The 22,189-nt window shown below is 47.8% G+C and overlaps 1 protein-coding gene and 1 long non-coding RNA gene across 2 annotated transcripts; both read left to right on the forward strand.

Moving 5' to 3' along the window:
- Window positions 1-7,297: 7,297 nt before the first annotated feature.
- On the forward strand, window positions 7,298-9,734 carry LOC119319137. Its single transcript, XR_005154366.1, has 3 exons — window positions 7,298-7,416; window positions 7,522-7,656; window positions 8,009-9,734. It is a non-coding gene; the product is annotated as an uncharacterized LOC119319137 (long non-coding RNA).
- A 7,720-nt stretch (window positions 9,735-17,454) lies between these two features.
- Window positions 17,455-21,907, forward strand: LOC119319003. The gene is made up of 4 exons (XM_037593531.1): window positions 17,455-17,589; window positions 17,695-17,828; window positions 18,155-21,130; window positions 21,319-21,907. Exons 3-4 carry the CDS (start codon window positions 19,995-19,997, stop codon window positions 21,320-21,322), a joined length of 1,140 nt encoding a protein of 379 aa, XP_037449428.1. The 5' UTR covers window positions 17,455-17,589; window positions 17,695-17,828; window positions 18,155-19,994; the 3' UTR covers window positions 21,323-21,907.
- The last annotated feature ends 282 nt before the right edge of the window (window positions 21,908-22,189 follow it).

The raw sequence follows: 22,189 nt of genomic DNA on the forward strand, positions 1-22,189 counted from the left end.
GTCCGCCGCCCCTGCCGTCGCCCCCGACCGCGCCGTCGCCGTCGCCCGTGCCTCGCCGTCGCCGTCGCCGCCCCGTGCCCCCTGCCTCCTCGCCGCCGACGCCGTGCCCCTCCTCGTCGATCGCCGCCCCGGCCCGTTGCATAATTTCCTAATTTAGAATGTATAGTTAATTTAGTTGTATAGTTAGGATGTATAGTTAATTTAGATGTATAGTTAATTTAGTTATACTTAATTTAGATGTATAGTTTAGATGCAAAAGTTAGAATTTTTTTCCGTTCATACATTTTTTTGGTGATATTATTGTTGCATATGCAAAAGTTTGTGTGTTCATATATATGCAAAGAATATGTCAATTTTTTAATAGAATTTTTATGATTTTTTTGTTGTAATTTTGTTCATAGAATTTTTATTTTGTTCATAGAATTTTTATTATTTTTTTCTGTTGTAATTTTGTTCATATGTTGTAGGAATCTGAAAATTATGTATGATCAAAGTCATTTATGTATATGTTCATATTTAGAAGAAAAAGAAGGAGAGAAAAAAGGAAAATAAGAAGAGGAAGAAGGAGAAGAAGAAGAAGAATAAGAAGAAGAGGAGAGGAATAACAGGAGAAATAAATAAGAAGATGAAAAAGAAGAAAAAAAAGAGGAGAAGAAGAAGGAATAGAGGAGAAGAAGAAGAAGAATTCTTCTTCTCCTCTATTATTCCTTCTTCTTCTCCTTTTTTTCTTTTTTTTTCTTCTCCTTTTCCTTTCTTCTTCTCCTCTTTTTTTCTTCTTCTTCCTCTTCTTATTTTTTGTTATCGGGTATGTCGTTGTCGACATACCCCCCTCCCCGATAACTTTTAGTAATTAGTACTACTTAGAAAGTGTTTAATGGAATTAGTTAGAACTAGGTAAACTTGTTTATTTTTAGTAAGTACTACATTATTCTATTTATAGTAAGTGCTTAGTAGTTGAACTAGTTGATTTAATAAAACTGGTTTATTTTACTATAGAAGTAGTTTATTTTTAGCAAAATTAATAGAACTAGTTTATTTTTTAGTTAAACCAATTATTCCCGCATCGACGTGGACGATGCCTATCCCGCATCCTCGTCGTCGAGTAGGCGGAGGACGACACCTGCTTGACCAGATGGGCCATGTCCGGGACTGGGCTCCGCCGGGGTGGTACTGGGAGGCGCTATCTTCCGGGGGGCGTAGCTTGGTGAGGAGCCAGCCCGTCGTTGACTAGTTCCTTGTTGGGTAGCGGTCGCGTGGGCCAGTGACGGTGCCGAGGCTTCCGGACACCGCGGAGGTGGTACGTCACCGTGTCAGCGAGGAGGACGAGCACGTCCGTCGCTACATGGTTGCGTTGGAGGGCAGGTTCGAGAATACCTAGCAGGTTCTTCAGGGATCTCACTGGAGCTATGATCCTGTGATGGTTCCTTCCCTTTGGGTGTCCACCGCCCGCGCCGATACCCGCCGGGCGCTACGGTTCTAGCTGTACTGGCGATATGTATGATATATAGTATTCGACGTGTATTACTGATAATATTCGATGTACGGACACATGGAGATGATGTAGTTTTTCTTATAATTGAAGGCATCCTAATTTGAATACTACTTTATTTTGCGATTTGATTTTTCTTATTGAATGCTCAAATTGGAGAGCACTATGCAAGGCATATGCGTATGATTAGTTGAATAATAATGATCTAATTTAGTCTTTGAATTATGAACGTATAGGAAATGTCATCATCGGACGACGAAAGTCTCCCGGGGGAGTGCGACTGGTGCCACGACGATCGAGGTCAGTGCGACAGGCCTCACCTGGACGATGGTCGGCGCTTCAGCATTAAGCTCGAGGAGACCTTCGAAGTTGAAACGGTACGCAACGACGACAAGTGTTTTTTTCATAATTAAGCATGACTTCAACTATTTCAACATGTAATTTTCATCTTTTACAATTCGAGTATAGTTTATCCCATGCCATGAAAGACACTATGTCTTGGAGAGGATGGATTTTGAAGACCATGAAAATTTTGAAACGAAGAAAATTCACCTAAGGACCCATCATGATGTGGATTTTGAAGTAAAGTTGTATAATGCTGAGAGCGTAACTCATTTTGGTTGCAAAAATTGGGAAGCATTTTGCAAATTGTATGGTTTTGATGAGGGTATGCTTGTCACCATGGATCTTGGTGATCCTGAAATCGAGCAAGACAATATGGACATTTGGGTCCTTGTTGATACTCCTCTAGTTCTACCGCTATGTGAGTTTCTCAAACATAGTTAATTATTAACTAATTTATATTGTTCATTTCAAAATAGTTGACAGTTTATTTCCATTGACAGCTTATTTTGAAGTATCAAAGAATGTGCAGAAGATGGTAGATAGAACTTACTACACCGATGGCTCTGAGTTAACTTACAAGGAGAAAACTCATCTGGTTGGATTTTGTAATGATCTTGAGAATTACAATATCTACAATCGAACTCCTCAACATTATGATCAATACGTGCCACTAGTGCATGTGTTGAACTACGGTAACTACCATGGAGATACCCTGGTAAGATTTTTTACTATTACGACATCCGTGCATCTTTTTGCATACTTCTAAAACTAGTACATCATTGCTAACTACGAAGTTATTACTATGTTTTTCAACAGAGAATACCAGAGGATTGTGTGCCTCATTTGATGTATCAGAATGGCGGCAGCCTTCGTGTTTTGAACATATATCCAGGTCATCCTACAAATCTCAACTGTCCATACCGGATTTCTAAAAGAAGTGGAGACATGACAATCAAAGAATGGAAAAAATGTATGGACAGTCGTAAGGAGCTTCTTGGAAGCAAAAGGAAGCGAGGCGCAAGAATTGGAGACAAGATGATCTCCATTCTTCATAATGGAGAGTCAGGGTCTATATTGTTTTATGCTATTTTACCTTAAGTGTGTTTAGGTATACTGATGATCATGTGCTAAGAACAATTATGTAGGGTTGTGTTCGATGACTATGAAGATGATGATCGTATGGCTTATTATTAATTAATAACGAGTAGAAGTTGTATGATGATGCTTGATTAGTAGGACTTGTTATTATATATGATGATGTATGATGCGAGCATGCATGAGTTATTATATATCTGCAGGTGAACATATAGCAGTAGCGTTGGTAAACCAAGGATGAAAATATAAGAGAGGACACTTCTCTCTGTTAGCTAGCTAATAACAACCTAAAAATAACCCCCTAAACCCCTAAAACAGCCACTTTTTTTTAAAAAAAAAGAAAAAGCTCAGCTCCAGCCAGCTGCTGACGCGTGGAAGCCTTTTGGTCCCGGTTTATGTCATGAACCGGGACCAAAGGCCCCCTGCCTGGGCTGCCGGCAGCGGCCACATGGAGCCCCATCTGTCCCGGTTCTGGTTTGAACCGGGACTAAAGGGGGGAGGTATTAGTAACGACCCTTTAGTCCCGGTTCATGAACCAGGACTAAAGGCCCTTACGAACCGGGACAAATGCCATGTTTTCTACTAGTGTAAGGGATCACAAGAATCCCTACTACGATTGGCGGGGCGCGGGGTTGAGAGAAGAGCGAATCAAACAGATAGCACACGGTTCGTTTATCCAGGTTCGGGCCGCGAGGATGCGTAAAACCCTACTCCTGCTTTGGTAGATGTATATTTGTGTTCTTGAGCTAGCTATGGGGCGTGAGGAGCTCCAAAAAGCCGAATCCCCCTCCTGGTCGCCTCGGGCCTCCTTTTATAGGGAAAAGGGGTCGCCAGAGTGGCACACAGGAGGTGGAAAGGGTACAGTGGTGCGAGGTTATCTCTCGCGTTACATGACAAGGCGCATTTAATGTGTCTGCTTAGGTGTCCTCGCTTTATCGGGGGCGGGGGCGAAGTCCGTCCCATCCGCTGCCGCTCCTCCTCGTCTTGGCACGCGCCCTGGCCAGCGGTGCGTGCGATGCCATGTAGGCAGGCAGGCAGCTGTGGTGGCGCGATGGTGAGGTCTTCACGAAGATCTGCATGCCGCCACGCAGGTGCCTGCCCAGTTGGTTGGGTCGGCAGCTGCATGTGAATGGTGGTGGAGGCTTGGTCCGTGCGGGCCTGGCGGTGGCCCTGTAGATGTCCTCGGCAAGTGTCTTGTCGTGGCGCTCGCTGTCGTCCCCGGCAAGGTGCTTGCCGGGAGTCTCGTGGTTTTCCTTGGCTGGGATCCCGCCAAGGGTCGTCGTCTTCTAGTGCTCATCTGATCTTGAATGTTTCTTCACAACGATCTGCATGCCACCACAGAGGTGTCTCCCGAGCCCTTGCCCCAACACAGTGGGCCATGGTAGGGGCCGTGGACTCTAGGGTGACTCGCTCCGTAGGCGTGGGGCGAGCTGCGGCGGCAAGGGTCTTGCCGGGGCTACTAAGGCTGACCCCGGCAAGGAGCTTGCCGGGGGGGAGCCCGCTTCATCCCTTTGCTCTTCGTGGTCTTGGCCTTGGTGTTGTTCCAGCTACCTTGGACTTTGGTCTTACCCTGGCTCACCGCTCCCTTGCCCTGTGTGGTCGCGAGCGCAGCTCTGACTGCCCGTGCACAGTTATAGGTGTACAAAAAGTGTACCCCTCTTTTTGTACACCGACATAGTGTGTGAAGCATTTTCTGATTTATATAAGAAAGCTAAGCATGTTAACCTCACACTACATTAAAGTTTCTTTTTTCGATAAAGGGTGAATTTTATTGGCTCAAATGGAGCATCGAGAAGGTACAATATGAGAAACACCCGGCCTCTGCATAACTAGGATGCACATATCCAACCCAACACACACACACACACGCATAAACACGCCAACAACTAGCAAGGTCACAAGACCAAAAGCTATGCATAGGCATTGAAAAAAGAAAAAGAAAAAATAAAAAGCTCCAAAGAGATCAGATCGGCAATCGACAAACTACAACTGAGACCATGTCCGCACCAACCATTGAGATCACATGGAGGCCCATGATCTTCAACAGCAACGCCTTCAGGAAGGAAGCGACACTCAAGCGCCGCTGTCACCGGATCCTACCACAAAGGCCAGAATCGAAGTTTTCACCCTGAATAATAGTCTGAACATATCTGAGCAATGCCTCCAACAAGGTAACAACATAGAAAACATCGCCATTGCCAGGTATGACCACTCGGGTCTGACCTAGGCTTTCGCCCCGGAGTTCGAGACCAGGTGCTCATAGCACCACCATCAAAGCCACACACGTGTTGTCGCCACCACTATTCCACAATACCAGCAGCTACAATTTGACCGCCGCCACTCCACCAAACATCCCTGTGCGTCAAGTCTTTGTCCATAATTTGTATCACACCACAGAAAGTCATCCACCGAATCAAGAGATAAAACCTCCCGAAGTCTTTTCGATAACCTCGCTGTCATGGATCCGTAGGAAGTCACTACTGAACAGTCAGTAGTCACCACTGCCTGGCCAATCTGATTAAAATCACCACCACCAACCGAGGATCGCAATGTCAGCGGCTCGCACCGCACACGCAGAAGGCCACCACATCGCCAAAGCCCCACATGCCCAGAGACCGCCGTGGCCAGAGCCGGGCCATTAAAGGTGCACCGCCAAAAGTAGCCGCCGCAGGGGAACGAGCAACATTGCCACAAGAACCATGACGCCGGAGCCACCACCACCGATGGAGTGAGGTGGGCGGCAGACCGGAGAGGTGTCAACAGAGAACCACCGCGAAGCTTGAACCCACTGCCAAAGGAACGCCGTGACACACAATGTCACCGCAATTCGGAGCAGGCACCGCCGTGGACTGAGGTGGGGGGAGAGCCCGCATACCGCCGGATCCGATCTAGGGGAGAGACCACGGTTCGCCGGATCCAATCTGGTGGAGAGCCCGCGGTGCATGTCGATGGAACAGAATCATGCGGATCGAAGGAGCCCTGTGCCTGGTGTAGTGCGCATCACATCCAGAAAGAGAGCCCAGGGAAGCAGCCGCCATTGACCTGGATCTTAACTTCCTAGAGTACTTGATGGCACACACCTAGATCGCAAATAGTTTTGCTTGGCCCCGATCTGGATGGATGTGGACGCCGCATGCACCGGCCGAAGATCCGACGCGCGCCGGCGGCGCCTTCAACCACCGCATGGGAAGCCGCCAACGCCTGTCTTGCCACGAGAGCGTACAGAGAAAGGCCCCGCCGCCGCCACCACCGCACGGGCTTCGCCCGGCGGTGACCTCCGGCGGCGGCGAGGGGGAAGAGCAGACGACGGAGGCCGAGGTGGTGTAGATGGGATCGCCGCCCGTGCCGCCTAGGTTAGGCGACGGACATCTCTGCATGACACAGTAATCACATTAAAGTTTCTAGCAGTGTCGTTGCGTTGCGTGTCTGTAGTTGAGGGCACCTCCTTACCTAGTTGTAGTCCCTTGGTGAGAACGGTCCTGTGTGTGTGTGCGCGCGCGCGTCCCTCCTTTCTAGAGGATGTACCACCGATTTCTTCCTGTTCAATGAAATGAAACGCAAATTTTTCTTGCGTTTTCTCCTAAAAGAGAGCGGGAAGCCTTGTAATGGCACTCTTATGAATGCCAAAGCTATAAAAAGAGATATCGGCCACATTCCACAACGTAACTAGCAGGGGTACAATTTGCCCCCATTAGGGCATCTACAATGCAAGAGCACTTATTTGGATGCTTAGGCAATAAAAAGAATTAATTAAAGAAGTGGCGTCACTGTAAGAGTCCGTCTCCTCAACGCATGGGCGCCTGTTTGAGCGCTAATGCTATTATTTTTCTCGTACAAAAGAAGGGCAGCACTCGTTAAATGACTCAGAGGGAAAAAGAAGAAGAAAGCGCCCGTCAGCAGACCTGGCATCGACGCTAGCAATAATCCTTTGATCGACCAGGATTAGACCATAACGACCCGGAATTGAATCCTAGCGCCTGGCCTAAGCGCCGGTGTTGTACATGCCCTTAGCACCCTACCTACTGCAATGGCGATGCAAGTTGAAATCCAAATTTCGATGCGCTACTTCAGAGTTTACTTCAGTTCGAATGGCTTGAAAGACATAAAAGTTTTTCAATTAGCATGAAGACCCCACAGTGAACAGACATCATTCCAATCTTTTATCTTTATCTTTGAATCCTGCAGCTAGCCAGCTGCAAGCAAAGAACTGATTCTTTCTTTAGCTAAAGCAAAAGGTAATCCTGGCATGGATTGCGAATATGGAAAAGGAAAAGGCAAGGAATACAGCCGCTTGCTTCTACTCTGTCTAAGGTATTTGTGTGTAAGCACAAGAAAGAAGCAGCTCACAGGGTTATCCATTCCTACCATGTAGCACCTCTGTTTTTCTGCTCTCCTATCCAGCCACTTGTAGTGGCACCTGAACGATCTACTTGGCTTCTATCAACCTGCCGATTTTCTACATAGTACCATTTCTTCACTTAACCAAGGTATGTAACTATCTCACCTTACACCTGTACTAAATCTGCCTGTGGAATTCTTTAGACTTGTGTAAGCTAGCTTGATATATTGCTTCGACTTGTATCTCAATGTAGGCAGGAAGTCAACAATTGATCGGCAAATGAGCATGGAGATTGCTGAAGAGCTGAGTGGTCGATCTTGAGCCTAAAAATGAATTCATCTAGAGGCTAGAGACCGACAGATCCGATCAATTCATCATGCGTACGGAGGTACTTTTGCACTTACAAATCACCTTTCATTCCATTTTGCATGTTATATATATTTTCTATCCATTCAAGCGCGGTTTGCAATATATTAAATTGCGGTAGATTTTGGGGTAAAGTTTTTTCTATGCTAGCATTGTCGGTAGTTAATTTGGATCGCGTATGTGTTTATTACTTTGTTTTGCAGACTATGCATGCTTAGTTAGTGGAGCTCAAAAAACAGCTAGTCATGCATCAGAATATTGCCAATAGCCCAATACATGGGTCAACTTATATAGTGTGTGTTCTTTATTAGTATCGAGTTCCAAGTTTGAAGTTTGGACAGATTCTCACCTCACCTCCTTGTACACACATGCAGGACACCATTGATGTGGCCGTCGAAAGGATTCTCGTTGAACTTGGGAAAGACACTACAAGCAGCAGAGAGAATGCCATTTACTTTGATGGCTAGGATTGTCTTGGGGCATCTGCTTTCCTGCAAGCCGTAGCCAAACGCCTTGGAGTATCAAATGAGCCGTCAACGAGGCCTGCAGGGCTGCGGTTTGAGAAAATCATCCACATTGACTGCTCAAAGTGGGAGAGCAGAAGAGCAATGCAAAGGGAAATAGCAGAGCAGCTGAACCTTCCTAATTGGGTGATGGAGATGTTTGACAAGCAAGATGAGGAGGATGATTTCAATGGGTTAGACCAGGGCTCCCGAACTGAGATAGCACAAGTTGTCAGAGAGATCTATCAAACTACACAGAATCAGAGGTTCTTGGTGATTCTGCATAATGGAGGCAATGAGGAGACTGATGTGATAGGAGCTGAAAAGTGGGACATGAGCCATTTCTGAGGACGACTGCGCAACATTCGCAAGCTCCGGGTAACAAAGTCCACCTGCTTCTTCAACAACAACGTGTTATCGGAGATGGAAAACATGGAGCTTCTAGATTTTTTGAGAAATACCATCAGACAAGGCATGACAAGAGCTTATCAGGGACAAGAAGCAACAGTACAGTAGCCTGAAGAGCGTCACTATTGATGGGTTAAACAATATCTCTTTTAGGCCTTGTTCGGTAGGCAGAGGACAAACCCCCTAGCAGATTCAATCCACCCAGGGATCGGGTGATCCCTACACCGTCACCCAATCCCATGCACGGATTAAACCCCATATCTCCTAAATCCGTCCCTCAATAGATCAACGTTCGGTAACCCGCTTTGGGCTGCGCCGCAAGCGAGAGTTCCCCTCAGATCGCTCGGGGTTTCTTTCCGCGAGTGGGGAGACGATGATTTTTTCCCCGCGCGTTTCGCGAAGACCGGAGGGGTTTCAGTCGGGGAACGGACCCACGCCAGGCTTAACCGAATATGCATTAACAGATGGGCCGGGGTCACACCCAGGCGGGGGCGATCCCCGTGGATCCGCGGGGGTTGGGCCCCAAACCTCGCGAGGGAGGGAGTAAACGAACAAGGCCTTAGGGGGCTGCAAAGAATTGGCAAACGTGTTCTTGAAAGGACTATAGAGGGTTCTTGGGGAGCTGGAACTCTCAGGCACAAGAGTGAACTCCCCAAGCAGATCATCCTGTTAGCTGGCTGTAAGAAGCTCCATGCAATAATATTGACACCACATCTCCATCAACAACAGCTTACGGAGGGGAGGCACCACTTGTGCATCCAGATGCCGATCTATCCCTCCACCAGTAGAAAGAAGAGATGTTCAAGGGTGGATGGCGGATTTGTCTCACGGATGCAAGGCTCCTTAGGTCTCTCTCTCCTATAGAAAGTCTTTTAGAAGACACATCAATACATATTGATATCTGTACTGCAGCTGCTGTTGATGGTAGCAATATCCAAGGAACAACCAGTAACAAACTAGTCCAAGTCCAACCATATACAAGCGTCTTAATGCCCTCGAAGTACAGAGATGCCTTTAGGGATGATCAAGTTGCAGCAGTGGTTATGCGGTACTGTCCCAAGATACAGAAGGAGTGGCTGACCAAATATACATGTTTCATAAAGGTGGTGATGCACAGGCAGGACAACAGACTCTTGGAGTTGGAGGATGCTGCAGAAGCTAGTACTAGTGCTTTAATATTGACTAAATTTATACGTGAGTTGGTTACACCATTGCACGTGTATGATAACTTGTCCATCTTTGTATCCCTGAACCTCCTCAAGGATCAAGATGGCTTAGACTAAGATGGTGCACGTGCTGATTTTTCTAAGATGGAGATCGTAAGAATTTTTTGATGCTACGAACTCCAACCTTGTAGAGTCCGTCTCCGACCTCGTCGTTCCGCAGACCTTTATCTCGTTGCACCATTACTTCACCGCCGGCTCATCATGGCCGAGTATGACTCCTCATCGCACTTGGTTCGAGGGCTCCCCCTCACCGCGTTTGGCTTCAGGACTCTGACTCGCCAAGCCCAACTCCGTCTAGTCAACATCGCTAGGCCGACTCCGGCTCTGCCTGGCCGGCTTCACAAAGCTAACTCCGACTTGCTAAGTCCAACCTCGCCTAGCCGACTCCGACCTCGCGGTGACCCAAGGACTTCGACCAGATCGAGTCCGACTCAGGGGACTATGACCTCGGTGCATCTGGCTCGGGGAATCCATGCCGCCGGGTCTAACTCGGGACTCCACCACATGGCATCACCGACGCATGGAGCATAAAAAAGCCAAGTCACTTTCATTATTCAGCTTCATATTTTCACTCCATCACTAATTTGTTTGTGTGTTGAGTCTTTCGAGCAACGCTCGATGGCTACTCAGCACCCACTCCTACCAGGTTAGCTGCGCCCCGACGCACTAAATTTGATCCTCATGAGGCAACGCCTGGTTGAGCTGTATCAGCTCTAGCTGTGTGCGCTATAATGAGTCCAGAACCCTGGTTCCCATATGCTTATGCTTCATTGCAAAGAGTTTCACCGTTTGTAAAGAACGGCCGCCCACTCTTTACCCAGGACAGATCGGGATCCAGATGGACATTTGACAGGAGCATTTTTTGATTCAACTACAGACTAGAATCCGGCTGATCGGTTGGCGGGAGCCAAAGGTAAGGCTAACCAACACAACACTAGACTCCGCGTAAAGCATAATGCAGGGCTAAGAATATTACATAATTAATTAATCATGCATATAAATGTTCACTTGGTACTCCAATATGTGACAAAATGCAATTCCATGTTCACTCTGTTTTCTTGGTCTTACTGGTGGTGCAGAAACATCGGCCGGCTTCAGGACTCCGACCTCGCCGTGTCTAGCTCCGCCTTACCACGTCTTGGTGGGCTCGAGGGCTTTGACCTCGCCGCTGGCTCCGGGTGCTCTGCCACGCCATGTCGGCTGAAAGACTTTGACTTCACCGTGTTTGGGTCTGATATGTGTCTGATAGTTACCATCATCAGAAGAGCATGCGCCCGACTCTTCGAGAGCCTGCGAAGCCTCCAAACCCTCCTATGAATCGTCCCACGGACCTTGCCGTTAACACTTGATCACAGACAAGCTAAAAGTATGATCTTCCTTTCTCATCGTGACCACTTGGGTCCATGATCATGACCTTGCTGATTTTCCAAGCTCTTGATTCTTTCACCATAGGGCGCCTTCCTATCACTGATACTATGGACGAGCAATCACGGACAAAAGAGGTGATGCATAAAGAGAGGCAACCAGAGGCAAAGATTACTGCATTGCAGTTGAGATTTTTTACGATACATCGTAACTACCCATTATGATGGGTAGTACTTTGGTAGATCCAATGGCCAGTATAGATGGGTCAAATTTTCGCTCTAGGACATATTGGTAATTTCTAATTAGAAATAGATTTATTCTTTGTTAGTTCTAATTGTAATTAATGATCTGATTAATTAAATTAACCCATCCTATCCGATGCGGAGCCATGGGCGAGTGCGTCTGTGACCTCGTTGCCACTGCTCCTTCGGGTTGCCGGAGCAGCCCCGCAGGTGAGGCACAAGGTGCGGATCCAGGGTAGGTAGGCCATGAGATAAGCCTCCTGTCAAAGCAGCTCGTCGCTCCAGGAGGCGTCCCGGTCGGAGGAGCAGAAATGTGCCGGAATGACCGACGATGAAGGCCTAGTGTATCGTTTGCCTCTTCGATCCGCCCTCATGGAGTTTTGCTTGCCAACATCGGCCTTGTAATCACATAGTGAATTGAGGCAATAAAAAAAACACCGGAGACGATTCGTGCCTGTGGCCATCAACAAGCGTCTAGGTGTGTTAAAAGAGAAATCAGCGATCTGATTGTTGTGTACTTGCGTACATGTGACGTGCTTGTGTATCCGGCCGGCCGCGAGTCTACTAGCGTAGCTTTTCTAGGTCGCTGTGTGTTGGAATCGCAGCCCTTTAGTTATCTCTCCTCTCACTCAAATGAAGGTGGAAGAAGAAGAACAGTGGACATAAGATTTTTTCGGCCGGCACACGAACGCCGCCACGAGCGCACGAATATCCCAATCCTTTTCTGGCTTACATTATCTACATGGCTACAAACTGGAGACGCACACACGCATTCAACAAACTCAGGTCAGGTCTGGGGTATTTATACCTGCGTGTGCGCACATACACACCTCATCCCACCTCCCCATGCTAGCTAGTGCTCACGATCCGCCCGGCTACGCGCGCACGACGTGCCGGAAGCGTACTGCCGCTAACAGCCTACATGCATGCGTGTTACACACCATGACGATCCACACATGCATTGACGCCCGGCTTAGTAGCTAGCTAACTCACGCGACGGACACAACTGACTGGAAAACAAATCCAAGTCACGATTACTCCTAACACTGTGTATGTCCGATACAGGTCAGCTTGGAGCAACTTCATTTCATCGTCTTCATCATGTGTCGCCGGCCAAAAAGTACTGGTCGGCGTGGACTGCGCCATGGCGGGGAAGAAACCTGCTTGCGTGATTGATAAACATTAGAGTACCCAAAATGCCCCTAACTAGTCAATATACTACCAAAAATCTGTTGTATTATTGGCTCATCTGGGCCTTCAAAGCCACAGAAATTAACAGCCCAAATTGATTTGATGTACTGTAAAAGGTCTCTTCCAGTTCCCCTCACGCACCAGATAAACAGCTCCATGGAGTGCCAAGCCTTCCACCAGCTCATGGACCAGAGCTCCAGAGCTCCAGGGATGGAATGAATCGTTGCATGCGGAAATGTACCAGCTCTTGTGGTCCAGAGGCACAACTCCTGCGCGAGACCTGCCTGGCTCAGAGAAGATAGTTGCATCAGATGGTAGAAGAATAGTACCTGACGATGGCGGAGACCAAGAGGAGCTTGATGCTAGTCTTGCATGCAAAATAAAAAAAAATACAGAAAAAAAGTCTCACGCTTGCAAAATGGGCTAGATGTGGTTCCATCACGGGGAAAAAGGTCAGGTGTTTGGGCCCTTCTCTTGGGCCAGGCATCGTGCGGAAAGGGTTGGTTGGGCCATGTTCGCCGGCGGCCTCGCCCGTCAAAGCTGCCGACGTGGGGTGGGGTCTGCCCTCCGCGTCTCGTCGACGGCGACGCACTCCGCCGCCCCTCCGACGGCGCACAGTTCTGCTGCCTTAGAAGTAGAACCAACACTCCGCAGGGGCAGCGCCACCAAAGATGGCGCCGCCAGCCGAGCGGATCCCTACCACGTGCTGCCAATCCGTCTGCCCTCATCTGCTGTAGCTTCTATGTTTCCATCGCCTCTGTATTTCAGTTATCCGCATGCAGTTCTTCAGTTAGTTTCTTGGTGTGGCGATCGATGCTACTGCCTCGCCGTCGCCGGAGGGCGCAGCCGGGCGAAGCCCGTGCAGCGCCGCCGCCGGCGGGGCCCCTTCTCCTCCCTGCTTGGTGGTGGCCGACGCGGGACGGCGCCGCCTGGTTGTGGCGCGGCGGCGTGGGGCTGGGGTCTCGCCGCAGTCGCGACTGGCCTCGGCGGCCGCGCGGACGGCTGCGTGGCGGTGGTGCACGCCCGTATTGGGGGCAGCTGTGCAGCGGGTCCCGATCTGGCTGCGGGCGGCGTGGCTGCGATGCTGGCGGTGTGGGCTGCGGGCGGCGCGGGAGCCGGCATCGTGCCCTTCTTGGTGCGGTGGCTTGGCCGACGGATGGCCTGGTGGCCGCCGGTGGTTCCTCCTGCCGCTCATGGAGATCCCCCTTGTGTCTCCATGGGTTGGTGGGATGGCTGCTGCGTGGCTGCGGGGCGGGTGGCGGCGTGCTCGTCTTGGATCTGGCGTCGGGATCCGGGTGGGCGGCGCGGGTTGGGCAGCAGCCTGGCGTGGCTGTTGCTCCGGCCGTGGACGGTGAGCTCCTGGTGGCGCGGCCGCTACACGGTGTCTTGGCGGCTCTGCTTGCGGCGAAGGCAGGCTTCTATTCCGGTGTCGGCTCGTCTGCGGGCGGACAGTTTCGACCTTCACTTCACCTCCCCGTCGTCCGGGCGCTACTCCCATCAAAGGGCTGGTCCTCTCCCAGTTTCCACCTGCAGGACCGAGCTTGTCTCGCGCACGGTGCAGCAGGATCAAGCTCGTCTCGCGCACGGTGCAGCAGGACTGACCTCGTCCCCCTCTCGGTGCTGCAGGACCGAGCTCGTCTCGCGCGCGGGGCAGCAGGGCGGGTTGGTGGATGCCAGCTCTGGCCGGCCTATTGGGTCTCGATGCTGGGGGTCGCCTAGGGGTGCTAAAGGTGGGACCTTTCCGCTCGTTTCCTTCGTTGGGGTGCGGCGGGTCTCGGGTGAGGTGGTGTCATGGTCTTGGATGCTGGGACGGCGGCCCTGGTGGTGGTCAGGCGGTGCTCTTGGGCAGAGCCCGTGCCTTGGTGCTGCCCGGTCTCCATGGCGTGTGGGTGGCGTGGTTACCGGGGTGTGGCGTTCGGTGGCGGTGAGTGTTGGCCGAGGTGAAAACCTGTTCTATCTTCGGACGGACCGGCGGCGGCGAAGATCGTTCCCTTCTTGAAGGCGTCGTCGCGGCTCTCATTGCCCGACATGCGGCTCCCGGGCAAACTCTGATCCTTGGATCGGGCAGTGGCAGCGCTCCGGTGCCGTTCCCTTCCTGAAGGCACCGCCTTGGAGCACATGGTTCGTCATATGTTGTTTCATCTCTTTGTGGTGGTAGTGCTAGGGATGGTGTTGCTGCGCTCAGCGCCTATGTATCTTGCCCTGGGTGTGTGCGTGTGTTGTGGTGGCGTGTGTTTGTACTGGATGCTTGATGATCGGTGCTTTATATATAAAGCGGGGCGAAAGCCTTTTTCGGTATAAACCTGAAACCGATTTGTCCCCTTCCTTTAAGCTCCACCTCCTAGACCTGGAGTAAATCAGTTTTAGTGGTACATCGGTGGACGTGGATTTTTAGAACACCTGCACCCGGTCCTGGTATCCGGGCTGTCCAATATTGCTTTAAGATCTGTGCAACACAACTAACTTTCTATATATATGAAATTTTTTCTTTTTTGTTTCTCTCACATAAAACATGTCTTGAAGTTCAAATCTTTGCAGTGTGGCAAAGATTTCTAACTAGAATCTAGGATAAATCTTTCAGAATTGTTTGTCAAACATAAATATACAAAAAATGATTTTGTAATCTAAAAAATCATATTTTGTATATTTATGTTTGATGAAAAATTCTGAAAAACTTATCCTAGATTCTAGATAGAAAGCTTTGCCATGCTGCAAAGGTTTGAACTTCAAGACATGTTTTATGTAAGAGAAATAAAAAAGAGAAATCCATTTGCACGAATCGCGATGCGGGGAATGGATGGCTAGATAGAGAGGGCCTGGGTGCAGGTGTTCTATTATATATTTTCGGTACATCGGTCTTGCCTTCTGTCATGCTCAGATCTATCACTTCCAGCAGTACAAGTCATCAGGTCTGAATGCACAACTTAGCAGAGGCACGCGCCGTGCACATTGCTTGCTAGACCTAGCTGTAGATTTTCCTTGGCGCTACAGAAACTACACGGTCAAGGAGAAGTTGATATTTTTGTACAACCAAGGCTGCATATCAAGATTCATTAACAGGCTCTTGAGTACAGGGGATTGTTTTTTGTTGCGAGTGGTTTGAACTTTGCATAAAGTTTCCAGCAGTCTGTGAAGCATTTTCTGATTTATATAGGAAAGCTGTAAGCATATCATGTCAACCTCACACTACATTAGAGAGCGGGAAGCCTTGTAATTGCGCTCTTATAAATGCCAAAGCTGTAAAAAGAGATATTGGCCACATTCGGCAACGTAACTAGCAGGGCTACAATTTGCCCCCATTAGCATCCTACCTACTGCAATGGCAATGCAAGTTGAAATCCAAATTTCGATGCTCTACTTCAGAGTTTTCTTCAGTTCGAATGGCTTGAAAGACACAAAACTTTTTCAGTTAGCATGAAGACCCCACAATGAACAGACATCATTGCAGTCTTTTATCTTTATCTTTAAATCCTGCAGCTAGCCAGCTGCAAGCAAAGAACTGATTTCTATGTTTAGCAAAAGCAAAAGGTAATCCTGGCATGGATTGCGAATATGGAAAAGGAAAACGCAAGGAATAGAACCGCTTGCTTCTAGTCTGTCTAATGCTTTTGTGTGTAAGCACAAGAAAGAAGCACCTCACAAGATTATCCTGTCCTAGCATGTAGCACCTCTGTTTTTTTTTTTGTGTATTAAATAACTAGAGTTGGTTGGATGGTTTACAAGAGGGGTAAATGTTGCAGATCAGGATTCAATAACCTGCTCTGAGTACAGGGGATTATTTTTTGTTGCGAGTAGGTTTCATAATGTCTCCAGCATTGTGTGGCCTTTTCTGAATTATACAGGAATGCTGAGCAAGTCAACCTCACATTGCATTAGAGAGCAGGAAGCCTTGTAGTAGGACTCTAATGCGAATCCGTGTAGCTCTTCGGCTTGCTCACTGCTATAGCTTCTACGTTTTCATTGGCTTTGTGTTTCAGTTATTTGCATGTGCCCCGGTTCTTCAGTTAGCTTCTTGGTGATAATCTGACAGATAGTACTTACTAGAAACCTGAAATCAATTTGCCCCTCATTATTTGACCTCCACCTCCTGGAGTAAATTAGTCTTCGGGGTTGTCTTGTCACTCTGTCATGCTCAAATTTATCACTTACAGCAGTATAACTCATTACATCTGAACCTACAAGTTAGCAGTGGCACGTGTTGTGTCCCTTGCTTGCTAGATCTAATTGTAGAGTTTCCTTGGCGCTACAGAAACTACATGGTCAAGGAGAAGTTTATATTTTTGTAGCACCTGCCTAACCATCCATGTACTGCAAATTGTGCATATCAGGTTCAGTAACAGGCTTTTGAGTACATTTTTTTTGTTGCGAGTAGTTTGCATTTTGCATAATGTGTCTAGCAGTGTGTGAAACATTTTCTGGTTGATATAGGGAAGCTAAACATGTCAACTTCACACTATATTAGAGAGAGGGAAGACGCCTTGTAGTACACTAGTACATTTCTCCAAAGCTATGAACAGAGGTATCAGCTACATTCTACCTTGTTTCAGTGGCTATGTGAGTTGAAAACTTGAAATCCAAATTTGGATTACCTACTGCAGAGTTTCTTCAATTCGAATGGCTTGAAAGACACAAAAGTTTTTCAATTAGCATGAAGACCCCACAGTGAACAGACATCATTGCGATCTTTTATCTTTAGCTTTAAATCCTGCAGCCGGCCAGCTCCAAGCAACGAACTGATTTTCATCTTTAGCAAAAGTAAAAGGCAATCCTGGCATAGATTGAGAGAATATGGAAAAGGAAAAGTTAAGGAATAAAACCGCTTGCTTCTAATCTGCCTAAGGCATTTGTATGTAAGCACAAGAAAGCAGCACCTCACAAGGTTATCCTGTCCTAGAGCATGTAGCACCTCTATTTTTTTTCCCTCTCCAATCCAGCCACTTGTAGTGGCACCTGAACGATCTACGTGGCTTCTATCAACCTGCAGATTCTCTACATAGTATCATTTCTTCACTTAACCAAGGTATGTAACTAGCTCACCTTACACCTGTACTAAATCTGCTTGTGGAATTCTGTAGACCTGTGTAAGCTAGCTTGATTTATTACTTCTACTTGTATCTCAATGCAGGCAGGAAGTCAACAACTGATCGACAAATGAGCATGGAGATTGCTGAAGAGTGAGTGGTCGATCTTGAGCCCAAAAATGACTTCATCTTGAGGCTAGAGACCGACAGATCTGGTCAATTCATCATGCGTACAGAGGTACTTTTGCACTTACAAATCACCTTTCATTCCATTCTGCATGTTATATAAGCGTGGTTTGCAATATATTAAATTGTGGTAGATTTTGGGGTAAAGTTTTTTCTATGCTAGCATGGCTGCTAGTTAATTTGGACGACGTATGTGTTTATTTTGTAGACTATGCATGCTTAGTTAGTGCAGCTCAAAAAACAGTTAGTCATGCATCAGAATATTGCCAATAGCCCAATACATGGGTCAACTTATAGTGTGTTTTCTTTTATTAGTATTGAGTTGCAAGTTTGAAATTTGGATTGATTCTTGCCTCACCTCCCTGTACACACATGCAGGTTATTAAGGCGGACACCATTGATGTGGCGTCGACAGATTCTGGTTGAACTTGGGAAAGACACTACAAGCAGCAGAGAGAATGCCATCTACTTTGATGGCTGGGATGGTCTTGGGGCATCTGCCGTCCTGCAAACCGTAGCCAAACGCCTTGGAGTATAGCCGTCAACGAGGCCTGCAGGGCTTCAGTTTGAGAAAATCATCCACATTGACTGCTCAAAGTGGGAGAGCAGAAGAGCAATGCAAAGGGAAATGGCAGAGCAGCTGAACCTTCCCAATTGGGTGATGCAGATGTTTGACAAACAAGATGAGGAGGATGATTTCAATGGGTTAGACCAGGGCTCCCGGACCGAGATAGCACAAGTTGTGAGAGAGATCTATCAAACCACACAGAATCGAAGATTTTTGGTGATTCTGCATAATGGAGGCAATGAGGAGATTGATATATTCGATTTTGGCTTTCTCTATATGGATATGCCAATAGCAAGATGTTGTGGACTTTTCGAGGCAGGTTTCGGCTTGACCCCAAGATGACAGACAATGTGAAGAGCACAACAACACATATTCTTTTTTCAGCTTCAAGATATAGGCGAGATTGGCAAGAGCTTTGGTCTTATCTATTTCGCCATGAGGCTGCAGAACTTTCCTGCAATAAGCATAGCCATATCTTCATTGATTCAGCGGTTCTTGCAGAGTGTGTCTTGTATATGTTGAAACAGTGCTGCATCGGCTCTCACATAGTTGACTATGACTGGGCTATACACACTGGTAACTATTGGGTATGCGATGGGATCATCCCATTGACAGACATTGAAAAGGCATGGGAAGTTGGTGATGATGTACAACACGAGGTGAGGTTGTTAAACATTGATAATCGACTTACTAGTGATGGAACAACAATAATGCTATCCTCTTACCTAGCAAAGTCAGCCGAGCGCATGCCATACTGTATTTCTGGAAAACATGTTGCAGAACTCGCACAGGCTCCACGTGCTCAAGCTCTCATGGTGTACCTTTAGTTTCTCATCGCCTCCATTCCTCTCTTGCCATGGCTTGAGGTTCCTGTGGCTTGAGCACTACCAAGACGATCTAATAAGAATTACCACAAATCATCACCACACAGATGCAGACAAAGAGAAGGATGAGATGGACAACAACAGTGCCACTAGATCGTGCTCATGCATCCAAAACTTGTGGGTGCTTGACCTGAGGTACACAGATTGTGATCAGATCTTGTCCGCAAGGTTAATTGGTCTCATGACCCAGCTCAGGGAGCTAAATGTCATCGGTGCTGAAAACTGGGACATGAGCCATTTGCGAGCATGGTTGTGTAACATTCACAAGCTCCGGGTAACAAATTCCACCTGCTGCTTCAACAACATGTTCTCAGAGATGGAAAACATGGAGCTTCTAGATTTTTCAGGAAATACCATCAAACAAGGCATGACAAGCTTATCGGGGCCAGCAAACAACAGTTGCCTTAAGACTATCACTATTGGTGGATGTGATGGGTTAAAAGTTGTCACTTTTAGGGGCTGCAAAGAATTGGAGAACATATTCTTGAAAGGGTCTTTGGAGAGTCTCGAGGAGCTAGAACTCTCAGGCACAAGAGTGAAAACCCTTAACTTGACAGGAGTGGAAGCCAGATCACTCCCCAAGCAGATCATCCTGCTAGGCTGCGAGAAGCTCCATGCAATGTTGTAGCCACTAAGTGTGACGAAGGAAGAGTTGCCGAAAGTGCTGCACATTGACACAACATCTTCATCAGTAACAGCTTACGAAGGGGAGGCACCACTTGTGCATCCACATGTTGATCTAGCCCTCCACCAGCAGAAAGAAGAAATGTTTAAGGGTGGATGGCAGATTTCTCTCACGGATACAAGGCTCCTTAGGTCGCTTTCTCCTTTAGGAGATTTTTCAAGGGCCTCATCCATACATATTGATATCTATCCTGCAGCTACTGATGGTGGCACTGGTAGCAACATCCAGGGAACAAGCAGTGAGACACCAGCGCAAGTCCAGCCGCATACAAGTACAGTAATGGACTCCAAGTACAGAGATACCTTGAAGGATGGGCCAGTTGCAGCAGTGACGATGTGGGACTGCCCCAAAATATGTTTAGCGTGGTGGAAACCAAATAAGACACCATGTATCATAAGGGTGATCATACATGGGCAGGACAACAAACTTTTGGAGGATGCTCCAGATGCTACTACTAGCACTTTATTATTGCCTGATTTTATTTGTGAGCAGGTTACATCGCTGCACGTGTATGATAACCCGTCTATCACCAGTGTCCCTGCATCTCCCCACGGATTAGTATTGGATAGTCTAATATGGTGCCGGGTAGAGAGGTGCCCCAAGTTGCACACTGTCTTTACTGTTCCTCAGGGCCCTTTTTGTCTGGAGACATTCTGGGCGTCCCAGCTTCTCTCCGCAGTCTACATCTGGGACAAACCAGTTAAAAGTAAGTTCAAACACATCGAAATCTTGCACCTGGACTACTGCCCCAGGCTTGTACATGTGCTCCCCATGTCCATATGGAAGAGAGGCACCACCTTTTCTAGCCTGGAGACCATTGAGATACTGTACTGCAGTGACCTCAGGGAGATAGTGTACTGCGGTGACCTCAGGGAGGTCTTCCCTTTGGGCCCTGAGCATCAACAACAGGATATAATTCTCGAATTTCCCAAGCTGAGGCACATCCACCTGCACGAGCTCCCTACGTTGCAGTGTATCTGTGGGCGCAGGATGTCCGCGCCTAAACTCGAGACTATCAAGATCAGGGGCTGCTGGAGCCTTAGGCGTCTGCCTGCCGTTGGACGTGACACTAAACCACCCAAGGTGGACTGTGAGAAGGAATGGTGGGACAACCTGGAGTGGGACGGGTTGGAGAAGTACCAGCACCCTTCCCTCTACGAGCCGAGCCACTCGCTATACTACAAGAAGGCCCAGCTGCCCAGAGGCACCCTACTCAGGTGAGCTTTACATCTAGTCCCATTTGTACGTATGTTCCTCGGTATGCACACTGCTAATAAGATTGCTCTTGTGTTGAACCTCGTTACTACTCTCTTTTTTCTACATAAAAAAGTCAGCCTAGTACTGTAACTCTGTAAGTAGTATGTGTGGCTAATCGTTCTTACCATTGTTGGTTTATATGCTGCAGGTGATCGATCTCTGATCTTGAGCTTCTTTGAACGCAGCATGCATGATTGCGAGGCATGAAGTGCTACCTCCTACATTACTGAAGCTTTCTTGCCGTGTGGGTTGCTTTTCCCAGCTTCCCGCTTGATTGGTGTGTGGTGTTCTCGCTACATCTGCGCTACCTTGGTACAGCGATGCGACTTTCAGTTTGATTTTGGTTTGGTTTGATCATCCTTGCTTCCCGAGCAATTGAGGAGTAAAGCAGAGTAGGCTTTCAGTTTCCTCAGACCTGCATAACTGAAGCTTTCCTGCCATGTGTGCCTGATTTCCCGCTTGATTGGTTTGTGGTGTTCTCTACATCTGCATCGGCTTGCTGCGGCTTTTGGTTTGATTTCGTTTGGTTTGATCATGTTTTGCTCGGAGCTCTTGAGCAAACGAGAAATAAACCGTAGAGTGGGCATTCAGCTTATGCAGCACGCATGAGCCCATGAGCCTCATGCTCTGAGTGTGGTGTTGTTTGTTACGGTACGAAATTGCCGGCTATGGACTGATTGTGATTTGTAAGCATAACCGATGATTGTGATCATTTGTGTCATTGTGTGTGCATGGTGTTGTTTGGTGTGGTACGTTTATGAATATTGTCACTTGTTATGTGCTAGTTGTAACTAAGCTGGGAGGATGGTGTTTGTTCCCAGGCCAGTTTTATCTATGCTCATTATATCCATCATGTACTTGGAATGGACGTGCTAGCTGCTGTCACTTGTTAGGGTGGCCGGCAATATTTCCTTTGCCCAGATAGATGTATATATCAGTATGTCCATGTCTCTAGTGAACTCATCCATCATCTCCTGACCACCAACTATCCATGACTCCAGACGATCCATCATGTGCCA

Source organism: Triticum dicoccoides, chromosome 6A (genome assembly GCF_002162155.2).
Source record: "Triticum dicoccoides isolate Atlit2015 ecotype Zavitan chromosome 6A, WEW_v2.0, whole genome shotgun sequence".
NCBI classification, from domain to species: Eukaryota; Viridiplantae; Streptophyta; class Magnoliopsida; order Poales; family Poaceae; genus Triticum; species Triticum dicoccoides.

Coding starts and splice junctions, on each gene's coding strand:
- LOC119319003 (XM_037593531.1), top strand. CDS start 19,995: ATGTTTAAGGGTGGATGGCAGATTTCTCTCACGGATACAAGGCTCCTT.